Source organism: Salvelinus fontinalis, chromosome 12, assembly GCF_029448725.1.
Source record: "Salvelinus fontinalis isolate EN_2023a chromosome 12, ASM2944872v1, whole genome shotgun sequence".
NCBI classification, from domain to species: Eukaryota; Metazoa; Chordata; class Actinopteri; order Salmoniformes; family Salmonidae; genus Salvelinus; species Salvelinus fontinalis.
The window spans coordinates 2,307,951-2,329,081 of NC_074676.1; the positions used below are offsets into that span (position 1 = coordinate 2,307,951).

A 21,131-nucleotide genomic window follows, 5' to 3' on the forward strand; every position below is an offset into this window, starting at 1 on the left:
TAATATGCACATCAATAAATAATAGAGACAAAGCACTGGAAAACGATTTTGGGCGCATTAGAGAAATTCGCTCGTAGGTGGTTTAAACTGAATTCAAATGTTTGACTGCTTAAGGGTCATTCTATGAAAATGGTAGCTTTCCTGTCCCGGCCTTATTCACCAGGAAAAACACTTACAATTGTGAAAAAATGACACATTCTTTTTTGTTGTTTTTTTGCTTTGATTGAAGTGTTTTATTATTAAAAAACATATGTACGACAGTTTTATTGCAAACATTTTTTTAAGTATATTGTAGAGCACGTTCAGTACCATGAAATTGTCTTGTCCCTCTGGTCAGGAGTCATGGTTAGTGACATTTTTCTCCCTCTTTAAATGACATAATACAAAGGAAAGTATTATAGTTATTTAGTGGACTACTTAAAAAAACTAAAATATCAAATAAATATTACAAATAATTTAATAAAGTAATAGCTGTCCCTCAATTTCATGTCACTGGTGTTAAGATATATTTTTTTTAAAACACCACTTTGAAAATAATGCAACATCCTTGCCAAATTCGTCCTGGGTCAAAGGTTCATTGGAGACGGGACTGTTTTGAAAAGCATATGCTGAGTTTGCACGCTCTCTTCATATGTTAACAATTTTATTTTTATTTGGTTTTATTTCACCTTTATTTAACCAGGTAGGCTAGTTGAGAACAAATTCTCATTTACAACTGCGACCTGGCCAAGATAAAGCAAAGCAGTTCGACACATACAACAACACAGAGTTACACAAGTAATAAACAAGCATACAGTCAATAATACAGTAGGAAAAAAGTCTATATTTATTTTTTATTTTTTTATTCCACCTTTATTTAACCAGGTAGGCAAATTGAGAACACGTTCTCATTTACAATTGCGACCTGGCCAAGATAAAGCAAAGCAGTTCGACACATACAACAACACATAGTTACACATGGAGTAAAACAAACATACAGTCAATAATACAGTGAAAAATAAGTCTATATACAATATGAGCAAGTGAGGTGAGATAAGGGAGGTGAAGGCAAACAAAATATATATATAAATAAATAAAAATATAAAAAGGCCATGGTGGCGAAGTAAATACAATATAGCAAGTAAAAAAAAAAAAGAAAAAAAGTAGAGATAGTAGAGATAGAAAAAAGTAGAGATAGAAATAATGAGGTGCAAAGGAGCAAAATAAATAAATACAGTAGGTAAATAGGTAGTTGTTTGGGCTAAATTATAGATGAGCTATGTACAGGTGCAGTAATCTATGAGCTGCTCTGACAGCTGGTGCTTAAAGCTAGTGACGGAGATAAGTGTTTCCAGTTTCAGAGATTTTTGTAGTTCGTTCCAGTCATTGGCAGCAGAGAACTGGAAGGAGAGGCGGCCAAAGGAAGAATTGGTTTTGGGGGTGACCAGAGAGATATACCTGCTGGAGCGCGTGCTACAGGTGGGTGCTGCTATGGTGACCAGCGAGCTGAGATAAGGGCGGACTTTACCTAGCAGGGTCTTGTAGATGACCTGGACCCAGTGGGTTTGGCGACGTGTATGAAGCGAGGGCCAGCCAACGAGAGCGTACAGGTCGCAGTGGTGGGTAGTATATGGGGCTTTGGTGACAAAACGGATGGCACTGTGATAGACTGCATCCAATTTATTGAGTAGGGTATTGGAGGCTATTTTGTAAATGACATCACCGAAGTCGAGGATCGGTAGGATGGTCAGTTTTACAAGGGTATGTTTGGCAGCATGAGTGAAGCATGCTTTGTTGCGAAATAGGAAGCCGATTCTAGATTTAATTTTGGATTGGAGATGTTTAATGTGAGTCTGGAAGGAGAGTTTACAGTCTAGCCAGACACCTAGGTATTTGTAGTTGTCCACATATTCTGTCAGATCGGTTGAAGAGTATGCATTTAGTTTTACTTGCATTTAAGAGCAGTTAGAGGCCACAGAAGGAGAGTTGTATGGCATTGAAGCTCATCTGGAGGTTAGTTAACACAGTGACAAAAGAAGGGCCAGAAGTATACAGAATGGTGTCGTCTGCGTAGAGGTGGATCAGAGAATCACCAGCAGCAAGAGCGACATCATTGATGTATACAGAGAAGAGAGTCGGCCCGAGAATTGAACCCTGTGGCACCCCCATAGAGACTGCCAGAGGTCCAGACAACAGGCCCTCCGATTTGACACACTGAACTCTAACAGAACAGTAGTTGGTGAACCAGGCGAGGCAGTCATTTGAGAAACCAAGACTGTTGAGTCTGCCGATAAGAATGTGGTGATTGACAGAGTCGAAAGCCTTGGCCAGGTCGATGAATACGGCTGCACAGTAATGTCTTTTATCGATTGCGGTTATGATATCGTTTAGGACCTTGAGCGTAGCTGAGGTGCACCCATGACCAGCTCTGAAACCAGATTGCATAGCGGTGAAGGTACGGTGGGATTCGAAATGGTCGGTAATGTGCTTGTTGACTTGGCTTTCGAAGACCTTAGAAAGGCAGGGTAGGATAGATATACTGTAGGTCTGTAGCAGTTTGGGTCTAGAGTGTCTCCCCCTTTGAAGAGGGGGATGATCGCGGCAGCTTTCTAATCTTTGGGAATCTCAGACGATATGAAAGAGAGGTTGAACAGGCTAGTAATAGGGGTTGCAACAATTTTGGCAGATCATTTTAGAAAGAGAGGGTCCAGATTGTCTTGCCCGGCTGATTTGTTGGGGTCCAGATTTTGCAGCTCTTTCAGAACATCAGCTATCTGGATTTGGGTGAAGGAGAAATGGGGGAGGCTTGGGCGAGTTTCAGTGGGGGGAGCAGGGGAGTTGACCGGGGTAGGGTTAGCCAGGTGGAAAGCATGGCCAGCCGTAGAAAAATGCTTATTGAAATTCTCAATTATAGTGGATTTATCAGTGGTGACAATGTTTCCTAGCCTCAGTGCAGTGGGCAGCTGGGAGGAGGTGCTCTTATTCTCCATGGACTTCAGTGTCCCACAATTTTTTTGAGTTTGTGCTACAGGATGAAAATTTCTGTTTGAAAATGCTAGCCTTAGCTTTCCTAACTGCCTGTGTATATTGGTTCCTAACTTCCGTGAAAAGTTGCATATCACAGGGGCTATTCTATGCTAATGCAGTACGGCACAGAATGTTTTTGTGCTGGTCAAGGGCAGTCAGGTCTGGAGTGAACCAAGGGCTATATCTGTTCCTGGTTCTACATCTTTTGAATGGGGCATGCTTATTTAAAATGTTGAGGAAGGCACTTTTAAAGAATAACCAGGCATCCTCTACTGCCAGGATACCCGGGCCAGGTCGATTAGAAAGGCCTGCTCGCTGAAGTGTTTTAGGGAGCGTTTGACGGTGATGAGGGGGTGGTCATTTGACCGCAGACCCATTACGGATGCAGGCAATGAGGCAGTGATCGCTGAGATCTTGGTTGAAAACAGCAGAGGTGTATTTGGAGGGCAAGTTGGTTAGGATGATATCTATGAGGGTGCCCGTGTTTACGGATTTGGTGTACTTGGAAGGTTCATAAAAATATAAAAATATGTTAAGCTGTCATTTATGTTGATTTTATAATGTTAAGGGGTTAACTATTATCTGACTATTATTTTTGATTTAAAAAAATATATACAATACCATTTGTAAAAATAAAATCATAGAATGACCCTTAAATAAAACGGCATCAAGCGAAGTGCTTTATGTATGCTCAGTTCTTGGGTCTCGTGGGCTGCCCAAGTAGAAATTTGAAAAGGAAGTTATCGAACTCCCTCGTGTGGTTCTTTTTATGGGGAAAAGTCCTCAAAGAAATTCACATTAGGCTAAATGTGGAGAATGATACAAGTAGCATATTAATGTGTATGCCATTTGTAGGCTACCATTTGATACAATAAATATTTTTGAAATTAAGATATCACTGGTGTCATTGCAAATCAATTTGTGCCACTTGTGTAGCCTACCAGGAGCTGGCAAACCAATTTAATAAATAGCCTTGTGTTATTATGCAATTATTCATGGACTTGTTTAGTGAATTAAATTGGAAATGATCTATGCTCTATCGCAATTACCGAGCAGTTGTTAGAACGTATTAGATTGATGGTAACAGTAGTCATATTAGGCTACAGATAAAATAAACACTGGCTGTTGTTGACAAGCAAGTTCAGTTGATTTGACATATTATTAATATTGAATTCAGTAATTGAAATTATGTCCCCATTCTCAGTAGGTTATTTCAGCTGGCTTTTGGGAAACAAGCACTTCTTACCTCGAAATCACCTCGCTTTTCATGTTGAATAAATTAGTCTGTTAGTTTGAACTAAGCAAGCTGCTAAATCGTGCCTACATCTTGTCTTGTCACGCCCTGACCTTAGAGAGCCTTTTTATTTCTCTATTTGGTTAGGTGAGGGTCTGATTTGGGTGGGCATTCTAGTTTTTCTATTTCTTTGTTGGCCGGGTATGGTTCCCAATCAGAGGCAGCTGTCGATCGTTGTCTCTGATTGGGGATCATACTTAGGCAGCCTTTTTTCCACCTTTAGTTTGTGGGATCTTGTTTGTGTTTAGTTGCTTTCTGCACTGCATGTAGCTTCACGTTCGGTTGTAGTTTATTGTTTTTTCGTGTTCATCAAAATAAATGATGTACGCTTACATCGCTGCACCTTGGTCTGATTCTTCCATCAACGAGCGTGACATGTCTAGGCTACTGTAGACTATCTGAAATGAGATGTAGGCCTATCAGGGGCTATTGGCTACCTGTCTTTATCTAAGCAAACCATGTTAGAATTAAATTACAATCATAAACCCAGATTTTAGTCTGTAGCCTATGCCTATTGAAATGACAAGTGAATCTCGCAAATGGGCCATTTTATAACGGAATGGTTTGTAGTCTTAACAGCTGGCACATAATAACAGCACAATTGCCAGAAAATAGCCTATCATTCGTTTATTTGTTTGTCCAAGTGTTTCTTGCTCAGAGATGATGTCCAACTTTCATCACTCAAACTCTCCTGTTGGATTTACTATAGTTATGCACATGTGCAAAGGGGATTTATATACAATTATAAACCTGGTTCGAGCCTTGAATGCTGATTGGCCGGGGTATGACAAAACATAACTTTTTACTGTTCTAATTACGTTGTTAACCCGTTTTATAATAGCAATAAGCCACCCTAGGGTTTTGTGGTACAATGATTAGTCTACTCAACAAACAAAAACATATCATGAATATGACCCATCACTGAAATGTATGGGCAATTTTGCGATTACAGGCTTTTTTTTGTGTCCCAGGGCTAGTTTTTAAATCAAATCAAAGTTTATTGGTGGCGTACACAGATTTTCAGGTGTTATAGGCTGTGCAACGAAATGCTTATGTTGCCAACGGTGCAGTAGAATGTAAAAATCTAAACAAGAAATCACGAAATGTCAGAATGAGTCCAAATTAACAATCCAAAGTAGATATAGAGCGAGCAGTGTCAGAATCCAAAATATAAATACATGGTGTGTATAGACAGTATGAGTAAAAGGAAAGATACGCTAATAGAAAATTACTTAAGTAAAAGTGAAAGTCAACCAGTAAAATACTACTTGAGTAAAAGTCTAAAAGTATTTGCTTTTAAATATACTTAAGTATCAAAAGTAAATGTAATTGATAAAATGTACTTATGTATTAAAAGTAAAAGTATAAATAATTTCAAATTCCTTCTATTAAGCAAACCAGGTGGCACCATTTTCTTGTTTTTTAAATTTACGGATAGCCAGGGGCACACTCCAACACTCAGACATAATTTACAAACAAAGCATTTGTGTTTAGTGAGTCCTCCAGATCAGAGGCAGTAGATGATCAGGGATGTTCTCTTGACAAGTGCGTGAATTGGACCATTTTCCTGTCCTGCTAAGCATTCAAAATGTAACGAGTACTTTTAGGTTTCAGGGAAAATGTATGGAGTAAAAGGTACAGTATTTTCTTGAGGAATGTAGTGAAGTAAAATTTGTTAAAGTAAAGTACAGATACAAAAAAAAATGACTTAAGTAGTACTTTTTACTTAAGTACTTTACACCACTGCTCAATTGAGAATTTCCACACTGCCACGTAGGGCTGCACGATATGAGAAAAGCTAGCTACGTTTGCTCCTACTCAGTACATGTATTAGCTAGCTAGCTATTAGCATTAGCGGCTAACAATTAGCGTCTCACAAGATTTAGGGCAACTTGCAACTTGTAAGAAACACAAACTAATAGTGTTATTATAGAATGCTAGTGGATTTATATTAAGAAGCAAAGTGAAAACAGCATTGTTGTCATCAACATGACTTGCCTAGTTAAATAAAGGATAAATACAAATAAAAAAAATGTGCTTCATTTACCATGCAGACTGAACGCAAGTCTCTCGTGGTTGAGGAACATCAAATTCGCCCCTTGAGTGACGTGGCGTGCTTAGGTCTGTGTGGAAAGTGGCACAGAGAGAAAGAGCGGAGAGAGATGACTCAAGTAGCGAAGTAAACTATAAAAATTGACATTATACATGGCGTATCACATTTAACAAACCAAACATTCAAATACCGGTACAGAAAAACCCAAACTGGTCCCTACATCAATACCGGTATATCACAACATACTGTTTACCGCCCAGTGCTAGACAGTATATAATTTAGAAAAGAAAATGGAATGTACAATAAATAGTATGATATTAGGATGAGAGAGAATACAGTATATATACAAAGTGAGTAAACAACAGTATATAGTATAAACAGTATTCCGACTAGCTTGGAAAGACAGTACCGTGCAGTACCGAAGAGCCCTCACTGCTGCTCGATCATCCTACTTTTCCAACTTAAGAATTAAATTGTCTATCAATCCCTGTCCACCCTATATTTTTTAGTCACGTTTATGAGTATTTATGTATAAGAGTAGATCACTGTCTAAGTGGCGCAAGGACAAATTCTGACCAGCTGAGTTACATTTCACATTGTCTAACCATGATTTGTGTGGCTAAATATAAACATTTTCGATCAAACTGTATATGCATGTTGTAATGTGATGTTACAGGAGTGTCATCGGAAGAATTCTGAGAAGGTTAGTGAAAAAATTAATATCTTTTGGCGATGTTGACTTTTATCGCTCACTTTGGCTAGAATCAATGCTGGGCTGCTAATTGCTATGTGCTAAGCTAATATAACGATTTATTGTGTTTTCGCTGTAAGACACTTAGAAAATCTGAAATATTGTCTGTATTCACAGGATCTGTGTCTTTCGATTCGTGTATGCTGTGTATTTTTACGAAATGTTTGATGATTAGTAGTTAGGTAAACACGTTGCTCATTGTAATTATTCTAGTCCATTTGTGATGGTGGGTGCAATTGTAAACTATGCCATCTACCTGAAATATGCACTTTTTTCTAACAAAACCTATCCCATACCATAAATATGTTATCAGACTGTCATCTAATGAGTTTTTTTGTTGGTTAGGGGCTATAAATATCTTAGTTTAGCCGAATTGGTGATGGCTACTGGTGTTGGTGGACAAATAAAAGATGGTGGATTATGCTAATGTGTTTTTAGGTAATAGATGTACATCTTTACATATTGTGTCTTCCCTGTAAAACATTTTAAAAATCGGAAATGTTGACTGGATTCACAAGATCTGTGTCTTTCATTAGCTGTATTGGACTTTAATGTGTGAAAGTTAAATATTTTAAAAATATATTTTTTTTGAATTTCGCGGCACTGGTTTTTCAGTGGGGGGGGGGGGGGGGTGTGCCTGTAATTTTCATCATAGGTACACTTCAACTATGACAGACAAAATGAGAAAAAAAATCCAGAAAATCACATTGTAGGATATTTTATGAATTTATTTGCAAATTATGGTAGAAAATAAGTATTTGGTCACCTACAAACAAGCAAGATTTCTGGTTCTCACAGACCTGTAACTTCTTCTTTAAGAGGCTCCTCTGTCCTCCACTCGTTACCTGTATTAATGGCACCTGTTTGAACTTGTTATCAGTATAAAAGACACCTGTCCACAACCTCAAACAGTCACACTCCAAACTCCACTATGGCCAAGACCAAAGAGCTGTCAAAGGACACCAGAAACAAAATTGTAGACCTGTACCAGGCTGGGAAGACTGAATCTGCAATAGGTAAGCAGCTTGGTTTGAAGAAATCAACTGTGGGAGCAATTATTAGGAAATGGAAGACATACAAGACCACTGATAATCTCCCTTGATCTAGGGCTCCACGCAAGATCTCACCCTGTGGGGTCAAAATGATCACAAGAACGGTGAGCAAAAATCCCAGAACCACATGGGGGGACCTAGTGAATGACATGCAGAGAGCTGGGACCAAAGTAACAAAGCCTACCATCAGTAACACACTACGCCGCCAGGGACTCAAATCCTGCAGTGCCAGACGTGTCCCCCTGCTTAAGCCAGTACATGTCCAGGCCCGTCTGAAGTTTGCTAGAGAGCATTTGGATGATCCAGAGGAAGATTGGAAGAATGTCATATGGTCAGATGAAACCAAAATATAACTTTTTGGTAAAAACTCAACTCGTGTTTGGAGGACAAAGAATGCTGAGTTGTATCCAAAGTACACCATACCTACTGTGAAGCATGGGGTGGAAACATCATGCTTTGGGGCTGTTTTTCTGCAAACGGACCAGGACGACTGATCCGTGTAAAGGACAGAATGAATGGGGCCATGTATCGTGAGATTTTGAGTGAAAACCTCCTTCCATCAGCAAGGTCAATGAAGATGAAACGTGGCTGGGTCTTTCAGCATGACAATGATCCCAAACACACCGCCCGGGCTACGAAGGAGTGGCTTCGTAAGAAGCATTTCAAGGTCCTGAAGTGGCCTAGCCAGTCTCCAGATCTCAACCCCATAAATCTTTGGAGGGAGTTGAAAGTCCGTGTTGCCCAGCAACAGCCCCAAAACATCACTGATCTAGAGGAGATCTGCATGGAGGAATGGGCCAAAATACCAGCAACAGTGTGTGAAAACCTTGTGAAGACTTACAGAAAACGTTTGACCTCTGTCATTGCCAACAAAGGGTATATAACAAAGTATTGAGAAACTTTTGTTATTGACCAAATACTTATTTTCCACCATCATTTGCAAATAAATTCATTAAAATGTGATTTTCTGGATTTTTTTTTTCTCATTTTGTCTGTCATAGTTGAAGTGTACCTATGATGAAAATTACAGGCCCCTCTCATCTTTTTAAGTGGGAGAACTTGCACAATTGGTGGCTGACTAAATACTTTTTTGCCCCACTGTATGTCATATCGCTATATTTAAAGGCCCAGTGCAGTAAAATTCTGGTTTTCCTGTGTTTTATATAATATTGTACAACAGCTGATGAAACTAACGCTGTAAATGTGTGAAAACATTTCAGCAGTGTTATTTCCTGATAGTTGGTTGAAAAAACAATTTACACAGAACCTTCTAATCAGCAGGTTTGCATGGGTGGGAGTTACTGCTTTCCATGGTGACTTCACCATGCGGTAAATTGGTTAATAGTTCCTAACCTCTCTGCCAATAACAGTTAGATTTCAGTTTCCCCTCCCCACTCAGACCACTCCCAGAAAGTCCTAGCAAAATTCTTGCTTGAGAATAGTTTGTGCTGAAAAGCCATTTTAGCCCATGTTAATGGAAATCTATTATAGTAAGGTACTCAATTCTTACCCAGAATGATTTGATATTTATATTAAAATGGCTGCATTGGGCCTTTAACCTGCATGTGATGATCAAGTCTGGTGGGGAGAGACAAAATGATCATGCACATGCACACAGCCGGTGTAGCCATAGCTAGCTAGCGGGCACATTCAGCAGGCAGATTACATAACAACAATAGCTAGCTTAATCATCTTATTAAGTCACTGGCGAGTGGCGACGTGCTTGTACATATGGATTAGGACATAAGGACAACAAGAGAAAACCAACAGAAAGAGGAATTATTTTGGAGGATTTCTGGAGAAAAAACAGTACAGGCCTTGAAAACAAAACAAACAAATTAAAGCGCTTAAAGCTAAAATCCACACTTGCTACATACATTTTTAGACTTAAATGAATGATATACAGTGCCTTCTGAAAGTATTCAGACTCCTTGACTTTTTCCACATTTTGTTACATTACAGCCTTATTCTAAAATGGATTAAATAAAAAAAATCTCAGTAATCTACACACAATACCCCATAAGGACAAAGCGAAAACAGGTTTTAGAAATGTTTGCAAATTTATATATATATAAAAAATGTAACTATATTACTTACATAGGTATTCAGACTCTTTGCTATGAGACTTGAAATTGAGCTCAGGTGCTTCCATTGATCATCCTTGAGCTGTTTCTACAACTTGGAGTCCACCTGTGGTACATTTTATTGGTTGGACATGATTTGGTTCTATACTGAATGTATGTTATAGTTATTGCAAAAAAATATGAGTAGTGTAGGTAAAGGAATTAAGTGAATCTATAGGAGAAGCTCTCTTCGAGGTGGGTTGGGCATGAACTGACATGCTGTTCAGTACTGCAGTGTTGCCAACTCCTCAGTAAGGAAAGTAGCTATTGGCTGTCCTAAAAGTTGCTAGAAGTCGCTAAGTGACGGCATCCCCTAATTTGCACCTAATTCGGCTCAACCCCACGTCTTGTTATCACTTATTTGGCTAAATGATTAACCATAGTTTCCTCTTTTGATATAGCCACAGCAGTCTTAAAATAAACTGTTACCTTGAATGAAACATTAAGATGTTAAAACATTTCAACTCCAATTGAACTCTGTCTGTGACATTTCCTGACATCTTATTTCCCTCTCTCTTTCACACCAGTTGTTCTCAGGAGACAGGTCAGTGTGTGTAGAGAGAACACATTTACCAGGTGGAGTCAGGCTTGTACTTCATCGCTCTGGACCGCTACACCAACAAGGCAGAGGAACTCAAGTTTGGACTAGTGAGTCACCAACTCATCTTGTGCCTTTCACAACTCGGCACATACATTACATGACCAAAAGTATGTGGACACCTCGAACATCTCATTCCAAAATCATGGAGTTGGTCAACCCTTTGCTGCTATAACAGCCTCCACTTTCTGGGAAGTCTTTCAACTAGATGTTGTAACGTTGCCCTGCTAGAGCTGCCCCGGTCAACTGTAAGTGCTGTTATTGTGAAGTGGAAACTTTTAGGAGCAACAATGGCTCAGCCGCGAAGTGGTAGGCCACACAAGCTCACAGATTGCGAGCACCGAGTGCCCGAAGCACGCAGCGCATAAAAATCGTCTGTCCTCGGTTGCAACACTCACTACTGAGTTCCAAACTGTCTCTGGAAGCAATGTCAGCACAATAATTGTTAGTCGGAAGCTTCATGAAATTGGTTTCCATGGCCGAGCAGCCGCACACAAGCATAAGATCAGCATGCACAATGCATAGCGTCGGCTGGAGTGGTGTAAAGCTCACCGCCATTGGACTCTGGAGCAGTGGAAACGCGTTCTCTGGAGTGATTAATCACGTTTAACCATCTGGCAGTCTGACTGACAAATCGGGGTTTGGCGGATGCCTGGAGAATGCTACCTGCCCAAATGCATAGTGCCAACTGAAAAGTTTGGTGTAGGAGGATTAATGGTCTGGGGCTGTTTTTCATGGTTCGGGCTAGGCCCCTTAGTTCCAGTGAAGGGAAATCTTAACGCTATAGCATACAATGACATTTTAGACGATTCTGTGCTTCCAAATTTGTGGCAACAGTTTTGTTTATTCTGGGGAACAGTCTATGTATGTTAGCAAAAACTTCCTGAGAACCTATTTTGTTTACCCCAAGGGGTGCACGTTTTGGTTTTTGCCCTAGCACTACACAGAAGATTAAAATAATCAACTAATGCCAGTTTAGTGGAGTCTGCCCCTAGCACAGTCAGTGTAGTCAGCTCAGTTCATCTAGGGATGGATGACTTGACAGAGAAAACCTATTTGCGAAGGGGAGTGCCTTGTAATGCACCAGAGAGAGTGTACTTTGTTACAAAATAAGGCACTGAAGCAAAGAACATTAAACTAATCATTAAAAAGAATTGGGGAATCATCCACAGTGATATGCCACTATGCAAAGTCTTTCCAGAGCCAACAGTCATAAGCTTTAAGAGATGTCCTATCCAAAATGACCAATTAGTCCACAGCTATCTTCCTGGTGACCTTTAAAAGACCTGGCTAGACCACAAACCCAGGGGCTCTTTTAAATGCAACCATTGCAGAAATATTGCACAGAAAAAGTATTTTGGTTGACACAGCTTCTAAAATTGAGTATCAAGTCAAGTATTTAATTAACTGCAAAACCACTCACGTTCTCTACAGATTGGAATGTCCACAGTGCAAGGTGTTCTACAGTGGACGGACAAAGAGACGCCTTCTGCTTAGCAGAACACAAGTACGCCATACGGGTATTCAATGAAGACTGCCCCATGGCAAAGCACTACAAGTCCTTACCCCATGCCAACCCTGCTTCCCTACAAGCTATGGGTATTGATCATGTTCCGGCCTCAATTAGAAAAGGGAACCGTCTCTAAAACAGCTAAACCAAAGGGAACATTTTTTGATTTACAAACTAGAGGCCCCTAAGTACCCTAGTTTAAATGAAGATATGGATTTCTCTCCTTTCCTGTAGGATTGTGAGAGGTCCCTTTGCTCTCATCTAGTGGACATGTTACTATATTGCCCTCAGTTATGTTTAGACTGTTGTGGTCCATGTTTGCTGTGTTCTAGTGTACTATAAAATAGACGGCTCTCCTATTCTTAACGCTTTGACGCATCATATTCAAGGTTAGAACTACCTTTATATGGGTTCTGATGATACTAGCCTTGAGATGCATTTTTGATAACAGATCTACAGTATTTCACTTTTTAATGTGTATAGTTTTGCTTACTAGGTGTTGTCCAATTAATTATGTAACCACTCTCTCTTCAAATCAGGGTTGATTGGAAAAAGCGGTTCAAAAGCGGACATTGTATTATCGTATCTTTGTACTCCCTGACGAAGGCCATGCAGCCAAAACGCGTCAGAGTTTAAAACTTTGTTTCCTTTGAACATGCCATACAAATAAAGGCATTTTAATGAATTGGTCCTCCACTCTTTTTGATGAGTAGACTTTAGATAGTGACTAGTCATTAGATAGCTAGTTAGCAGAAAGTAGATCAAAAAAGTATTTTGTATTACTTAGAAAATAGTAAAAATAAAGAAAAACCCTTGAATGGGTAGATGCGTTTGACTGGTACTGTATATAAAATCCAAATCAAATTTTATTGGTCACACACACATATTTAGGAGATGTTATTGCGGGTGCAGCAAAATGCTTGTGAATTAAAAAATTACACTTTGAATAATTATATAATACATAGATCAATAATTAAATACATTCAGATAAATAAATACAATTAATACATTTTTGTCAGTATTTTTGTATTTCCTTGCTCATTTATTTAATTGTGTGATTTTATTTGTTAATTTATCTTTTTATGTGTTCATTTATTCATTCATTTAATTCTAATTACAGCAGGTTTGGTCCGCCATAGTAATGATCCTTGCTGTTGGAAAACCACATCACAACAATGTCCGACTTCCGGCTGTCGCAGATGCACATCCTCCGATTTTACTCCTCCACTTTCATCTGCAGTCGGTTGCTTCAGCCTTACCACTCAAACAAGCCCGGTGAAGAAGCAGAGATACTTTTGAGGAGATGGAAAACTCCATTGGACTGGTATTACCGCCCATTGTGTACGTACCCATGCGTCGGTAAGGGGCCGCTTTGTGCATTTTGGGTGATTCTGGTACAAGGAGAGCGCTCCTTTTAAGGAGTGAATGGGAGTCAATTGGTTGCTAGCTCAAAAACCTAACATTAGCATGTATTTCATGAATAAGAAGCACATTACAAATATTTTGAGACGTGATATAGTTAATTTATCTGTAATATCGTATAGCTTTGTAATCGTGACATTATGTACTTTAGAGGAAAATAGGCAGGTTTGTCGACTCAGCCTGACAACTTCAACGCGATTAGTCGACAGTCTGCTGGATGGTGCCTTATACGTTGATATCTCTTTATTTCTTTAACATCTCTGGTTAAAGTATTCTGTCCATCCCGGACTCATTCACATTGTAGCTATCGTTTTCTAGTCGGAGGCATTTAGGAGTTGAAAAATCACTTCCGGCAAGTAACTTGGATGGTAAAGGTTAAAGGTAGCCTTGCTCTGATCTCAAAACATTCACATTGGTGCGATATATCCGAGCAAATTCTGCATTGACCTCGCCTGCTTCAAAGTGTTTAAAGAGGAGGAATTCAAGAAAAGCGAGATGAAACAGCAAGACGTTACTGCTCTCTCATCCAAGTATTATCAAATCTTTGGTATGATACATAGCTAGCTACTTACACGGTTTTGAACGTTTACTTGCTAGATAACGTTAGCGAACCTCAGTTAATGCGTTAGCTCGGTGCCACCAAATATAGAACAAAGTTGCAAATCGAACCCAAACGTTAGTACAGACAAATAATACGAACTAGTTTTCAAGCGACTTGTTAGCTAGGTGCTGTGAAAGAATGGGTTTTAGTTAATAAACGAGTTATCAACCACGCTCAATTGAGCTTTTCATGTGAGCACTGGAGCTTGTTTCGGTATTTTAATGGGAGGCGGGCTGCGTTGGAGTGCATCTAGTGGGCGACACTTGCGGAGGTGCCGGCGACCTGCTAGGCTTGGATGGAGTCGCTTGCCGGGTACGTCTACAAAGCGGCCGCTGAGGGCCGAGTCCTGACGCTGGCCGCCTTGTTGCTCAACCACTCCAAGCCAGAGACACGATATCTACTGAGTTACGTGACCCACCTCGCCGGCCAAAGGTCAACTCCTCTCATCATCGCAGCTCGAAACGGACATGACAAAGTTGTGAGGCTGCTGCTGGATCACTACAGGGTGGATACTGAACAAACTGGCACAGTCAGATTTGATGGGTTAGTATTCATGAATTTAATCATTCTGGCTGTTCACCACCATGGCAGCCTGGCAGCACACCAGCTCTTTAAATTCAATTGCGTGTTGTGTGAATTGTGTGTATTTGCACTTTATTTACGTTGTTATAATTGTGGGAAATTAAGGTCTTTAATACACTTCCATGTGCATTTGATGATTGATTAATTCTACCTATCTCCTCTCTCCTTCAGGTATGTCATTGATGGGGCCACTGCTCTGTGGTGTGCAGCTGGCGCAGGACACTTTGAGGTAGTCCGCCAGTTGGTGTGCCACCAGGCCAAAGTCAACCACACCACTGTCACCAACTCCACCCCCCTGAGGGCAGCCTGCTTTGACGGGTGTCTGGACATTGTGAAATACCTGGTGGACCACCAGGCCAAAATCGGCATCGCCAACAAGTACGACAACACCTGCCTGATGATTGCTGCCTACAAGGGCCATACGGATGTAGTGGGCTTCCTGCTGGAGCATGGAGCTGACCCCAACTCCAAGGCCCACTGTGGGGCCACCGCCCTGCACTTTGCTGCTGAGGCGGGCCACCTGGACATCGTTAAGGAGCTGGTGCGCTGCCAGGCTGCCATGGTGGTGAACAGCCACGGCATGACACCGATCAAGGTGGCGGCGGAGAGCTGCAAGGCGGAGGTGGTGGAGCTGCTGTTGTCTCATGCCGACTGTGGCCCGCACAGCCGCATCGAGGCCCTTGAGCTGCTGGGTGCCTCGTTCGCCAATGACCGGGAGAACTATGACATCCTCAAGACCTACCACTACCTGTACCTGGCCATGTTGGAGCGCCACCGCAATCCCGTCACGCTCATCGCCAAGGAGCTGCTTCCGCCCATCGAGGCCTACAGCGGCCGGTGGGAGTGCCGCACCCTGCAGGAGCTGGAGGCAATCCGGGCAGACCGCAACGCGCTGCACATGGAGGGCCTGATGGTGCGTGAGCGTATCCTGGGCTCGGATAACATCGACGTGTCGCACCCCATCATCTACCGGGGAGCTGTGTACGCCGACAATATGGAGTTCGACCGGTGCATCAAGCTGTGGCTGCACGCGCTGCACCTGCGTCAGAAGGGCAACCGCAACACGCACAAGGACCTGCTGCGCTTCGCCCAGGTCTTCTCCCAGATGGTGCACCTGAAGGAGCCGGTGGGGGCGGAGCCAGTGGAGCAGGTGTTACACTGCAGCGTGCTGGAGATCCAGAGGAACATCGCAAGGATGGAGGCGGCGCCTGAGGCCGAGCTGCACACGGCCATGGACAACTGCGAGTCCAATATGTTCACCTTCCTCTACCTGGTGTGCATCAGCACCAAGACTGTGTGCGGCGAGGAAGCACGTGCCCATGTAAACGAGCAGATATACAACCTGATCCAGCTGGACCCGCGTTCACGGGAGGGCTTGTCCCTGTTGCACCTGGCCATCAGCTCCAGCACGCCTGTGGACGACTTCCACACCAACGACGTGTGCAGCTTCCCCAACGCTCAGGTCACCAAGCTGCTGCTGGACTGCGGTGCGCAAGTGAACGCGGTGGACCACGAGGGCAACAGTCCTCTGCACATCATCGTCCAGTACAACCGGCCTATCAGCGACTTCCTGACACTGCACGCCATCATCATCAGCCTGGTGGAGGCGGGCGCCCACACTGACATGACCAACAAGCAGAAGAAGACGCCACTGGACAAGAGCACCACAGGTGTGTCGGAGATCCTGCTCAAGACCCAGATGAAGATGAGCCTCAAGTGCCTGGCGGCACGTGCCGTGCGCCAGCACCAAATCACCTTCCGCAACCAGATCCCTAAGACCCTGGAGGAGTTTGTGGCGTTCCACTGATCCACCTGGCCAAGGAGGCTTTTTAAACCATTAGACAACTTGTGTTCTAGTCATTTTTTTATATATATTTTTTATTGTTTGAATTTTCTATCAAATCAAAATGGTGCTTGCTGCTGATGATGATTAGGAACAGTCGGATGCATTTTGTGTTTTAAAACAATGGTTCCTTTTTTCTGTTTTAAGTATGAATCACAAGTACCAGCAGCATCACCCATATTCTCATTCTTCCACATCTCTCCCACTGAAGTGTTACGGTCTGTGGCTGTCATTGTGACACAGTGGGTGTCAATAGCAGAATGAGGAAATTGTTAGCCTGCTTTGAGCTTTCACTTTCCCAGAGTGTTCCAAAGAGACTACCTGGCAAAGCCAATCATCCACACAATGGTGACAACAGCAGGACCTTTTGGCTGCTTCTAGTGCATGGACCCAATTGTCCCAGACTCCCAGCTAGGTTCGCAACCATGAAAAGTAGCATTACTCTATTGATTCATTTTGCAGGTTGCCTGTTGAAGTGGTGTTGTGAAGAGGAGATGAGAAGGTAGTAGTTGAATTTAGAACTTTGTACTTAAGAGTTTGTTTTTTCATAACCAATATAAAAAAAGGTTTAAGAGGTGTGTGATTTTTGTTTTGTACTTAAAAATATATGTATAATGAGCTTTCTTTTACATGAACACTGACTGGTAAAGATGTGCCTTATTTTATATTTTGGAATAATTAGGCCTAGATATCCCTTGTAACCAAGTCACCCTTGTAACCAAGTCACCAACACGTGGGTTGTTGGCCATCCTGACTTGCTTGGCTTCTGTGTGTGGAGACTCCACGGCTTTGGTTGAGCATTGCCACATAATGGCCGTTTTTAAATGGATTCTGCTGGTATTGATGTTTGAGCATGTCTTCCATTCTCCGTCTTTTGTTTGTGTGTGGGTACGCATGCTAAGCGAATGAGAGAGGGACTGTGGAGTGTTTGTGGCGGTGTTGAGTGTAGGCCTATAGCCTAGGCTTTTCCACTCATGCTTGCAACCTGTCGTTTGTCCTTAACAACTAACGATTCTACTATCTGTCATTTTGTGTGTTCGAAACGGATGATCAGAGATTTAAAGCTGAGAATGAAAGGTGATTTGATTCAAGATTTTCATCCAAGTAGATCATAGCGTGGTGTTGTACAACTGAAAATGCTATATTGATTTGACCAGATTTGACTTAACTGTGTGGCCGTAGGTTTTTATTTTGGGGGGCTTGAGTGGAGATTGTATGTATTTTGTGTTTGAAGTGAGTAGTGGACTGAGATGCAAATTAGCCTAAAGACAGTTTTAACTCAGTGTTTCTTCATCAGTTTACGTTTGTCAGAAATACCAATACCAAATGTTTTGACATTGGTCCAAGAATGTAATGTGTAAATGTAACATTTTCTGACATCCAAGAGGGCAGTGTCAAAATTGGCCCAATGTCGCATGCAATGACCCACATGTCACGCATACAGATGGCTTCTGGATTGAGTCAGAGCAGTGGGCTTAAATCTTAACTGATAATTCCACACAAACACACCTATCATTGCATATGGAATCTGACCAATTCACCCTGTTGCTATACAGATATTGCTCAATCGTTAGGATTTTTCAATTTCATGTGATCTGATGGAATGTGTGATAACTGGTAGATCTTTTCTGATGGATATCATAGTCAAGGTGTCCTATTTGAGTATTTTATTTTTAAATTCATTTTTTACCTCCCTTCCCAATTTCGTGATATCAAATTACGATCTTGTCTCATCGCTGCAACTCCCCAATGGGCTCGGGAGAGGTGAAGGTCGAGTCATGCGTCCTCTGAAACATGACCCGCCTAACCGCGCTTCTTAACACCTGCCAGCTTAACCCGTAAGCCAGCCGCACCAATGTGTTGGAGGAAACACAATCCAACTGACAAATGAAGTCAGCCTGCAGGCACCTGGCCTACCACATGGAGTTGCTAGAGTGCGATGAGCCAAGTAAAGCCCCTCTGGCCAAACCCTCCCCTAACCCGGACAGCACTAAGCCAATTGTGCGCTTTCCTATGGGATAAAACTGTCTGTCGTAACATTCAATTATCAATTAATTTAATTAATTCTTGCAACATGCAATCAATGATCAGTTCTTAAGATGTCTTTTCCTTATCTATACTGTCTGCACCATGATCTATTTAGCCTGTGCACATATGACAGACAGTTGTTGGTGGGAGCAGGTCACTGGAAGAGCGTGTATTGATCCTGCTGTAGAATTAATTGCGGCCAGCAGTTCTAACGAATGAGTCACTCAGAAAAACAAATCATGACTCTCTCGAGTCAGTAGAAATGGTTGTTTCAGTGGAAGGGCTCAGCACAGCAAGACTGGTGTGCTTTTTGGCCAATGGCGAAGTGGGATAAGGGCACCGAGCTGGCACCCACATTCTCATGTCTGGGGTGTGCTGGGGGTCCCTGAGAGATGGGGCTGAAGCAGGTCCACACTGTTACCATGGTTACCGCTCTTCTGGCGTCTTCCCGATAGCTACTTGCTCCTCCTCATCCTCCTGCCTGTTGAAGAAGCCCAGCTGGGAAGGCAGAGAGAGGGAAAGAGTGAAACCCAGGGGTTAAAGCAAAGAAAATCACTCAATCTCAGATTGATTGTCTGCGGGGCCAAGTTAACCTCCCCTTTCATGTAAAAAAGTTATGACCATTATGTTGTTAGGAAAAGAGTACTGTTAAATGATCTTTTGTGCATGTATTAAACTGAAAGTTTGACCAATTCCAGTCCTTTTCAATATATATATTTATATATATTTTTTAAAGAATCCATATGACGAAAATCCGTCGCAGTGACAGAGAACTTGAGCCCCTGGAAACCAAAACACTTAACCAGGTGTCTCCAGGCAGCAACATACTGGTAACCACTAGACCTTTTCAACAAAAAAAATTCTTTCTGCAAGGCAAAACAGTTTAGGAAATGCCTGAGAGCATTTCACTATCTTTCAATTATATCAGTGTTAAACCATTTCATAACAGCAGTGAAAGTGTAGAGTGCAGGTAATCAACTTTATAGATGTATTCAAAACCCGTATTCCACATTTTGTTGTTACAGCCTGATTTCAAAATTGATTTAATGTAGTTTTTTTCTCACCCTTCTACACACACAATACACCATAATGACAGTGAACATGTTTTTAGAATTTGTAGCAGATGTATTGAAAATAAAATACAGAAATGACAAATTTACATAAGTATTCACACCCTAGTGAATACATGTTAAAATAACCTTTGGCGGCGATTACAGATGTGATTCTTTCTGGGTAAGTCTGTGTTACACAACAGCCATAGATATTCAAGCTGATTTAAGTCAAAACTGTAAGTAGGTCACTCAGGAACATTCAACGTCATCTTGGTTAGCAACTCCAGTGTATATTTGGCCTTGTGTTTTAGGTCATTGTCCTGCTGAAAGGGGGAATTGTCTCCCAGTGTCTGGGAAAGCAGACTGAATCAGGTTTTCCTCTAGGATTTTGCCTGTGCTTTGCTCTATTCCGTTTCTTTTTCTCCTAAAAAAACTCCCTTGCCGGTGACAAGTGTAACGGATGTGAAATGGCTAGCTAGTTAGCGGTGGTGCGCGCTAGCAGCCTTTCAGTCGGTTACGTCACTTGCTCTGAAACCTAGAAGTAGTGGTTCCCCTTGCTCTGCAAGGCTTTTGTGGAGCGATGGGTAACAATGCTTCGTGGGCGACAGTTGTTGATGTGTGCAGAGGGTCCCTGGTTCGCGCCCGGGTCGGGGCGAGGGGACGCCGTAAAGTTATACTGTTACACAAGCATACCCATAACATGATGCAGCCACCACCATGTTTGTAAATATGAAGAGTGGTACAGAGATGTTCACAAATCTTTGAGGTAGAGGTCAAGAGTTTTAGTGCCAAGTCCAAGTCAAGTCTCAAGCACCTTTTGGCAATGGCTTTCTGCCTGCTGTGGGTTAGGTCTATAAACCTAGTAAATGATTTGAAGAGACTCCCTTGGTCATTAGTCCATACTTGTATGAAAGAAATCACATCAGGCACTATTTCAATCAAAATAAATGTCCTTTTAAAATGTAGACAGTTTACATTAATAAAATGACTTTAATAAAAGTGAGTGTCTCCTGACCCCTCCTGTCTCAGCCTCCAGTATTTATGCTGCAGTAGTTTATGTGTCGGGGGGCTAGGGTCAGTCTGTTATATCTGGAGTACTTCTGCTGTCTTATCCGGTGTCCTGTGTGAATTTAAGTATGCTCTCTCTAATTCTTTCTCTCTCTCGGAGGACCTGAGCCCTAGGACCATGCCTCAGGACTAACAGGCATGATGACTC

At 41.8% G+C, this 21,131-nt stretch overlaps 1 protein-coding gene across 1 annotated transcript; it reads left to right on the plus strand.

The window, feature by feature from the left end:
* The first annotated feature begins 13,781 nt into the window (after window positions 1-13,781).
* On the plus strand, window positions 13,782-20,929 carry LOC129866614 (protein fem-1 homolog B-like). Its single transcript, XM_055939370.1, has 2 exons — window positions 13,782-14,953; window positions 15,164-20,929. The coding sequence occupies exons 1-2, from the start codon at window positions 14,706-14,708 to the stop codon at window positions 16,797-16,799; spliced, it is 1,884 nt and encodes a 627-aa protein (XP_055795345.1). The 5' UTR covers window positions 13,782-14,705; the 3' UTR covers window positions 16,800-20,929.
* Window positions 20,930-21,131: the final 202 nt, after the last annotated feature.

What these genes read in the sequence shown, in the direction of transcription:
- LOC129866614 (XM_055939370.1), top strand. Translation starts at nt 14,706, where the DNA reads ATGGAGTCGCTTGCCGGGTACGTCTACAAAGCGGCCGCTGAGGGCCGA. An exon ending in GGCACAGTCAGATTTGATGG is followed by an intron (nt 14,954 to 15,163) that starts GTTAGTATTCAT and finishes TCTCTCCTTCAG; the next exon opens with GTATGTCATTGATGGGGCCA.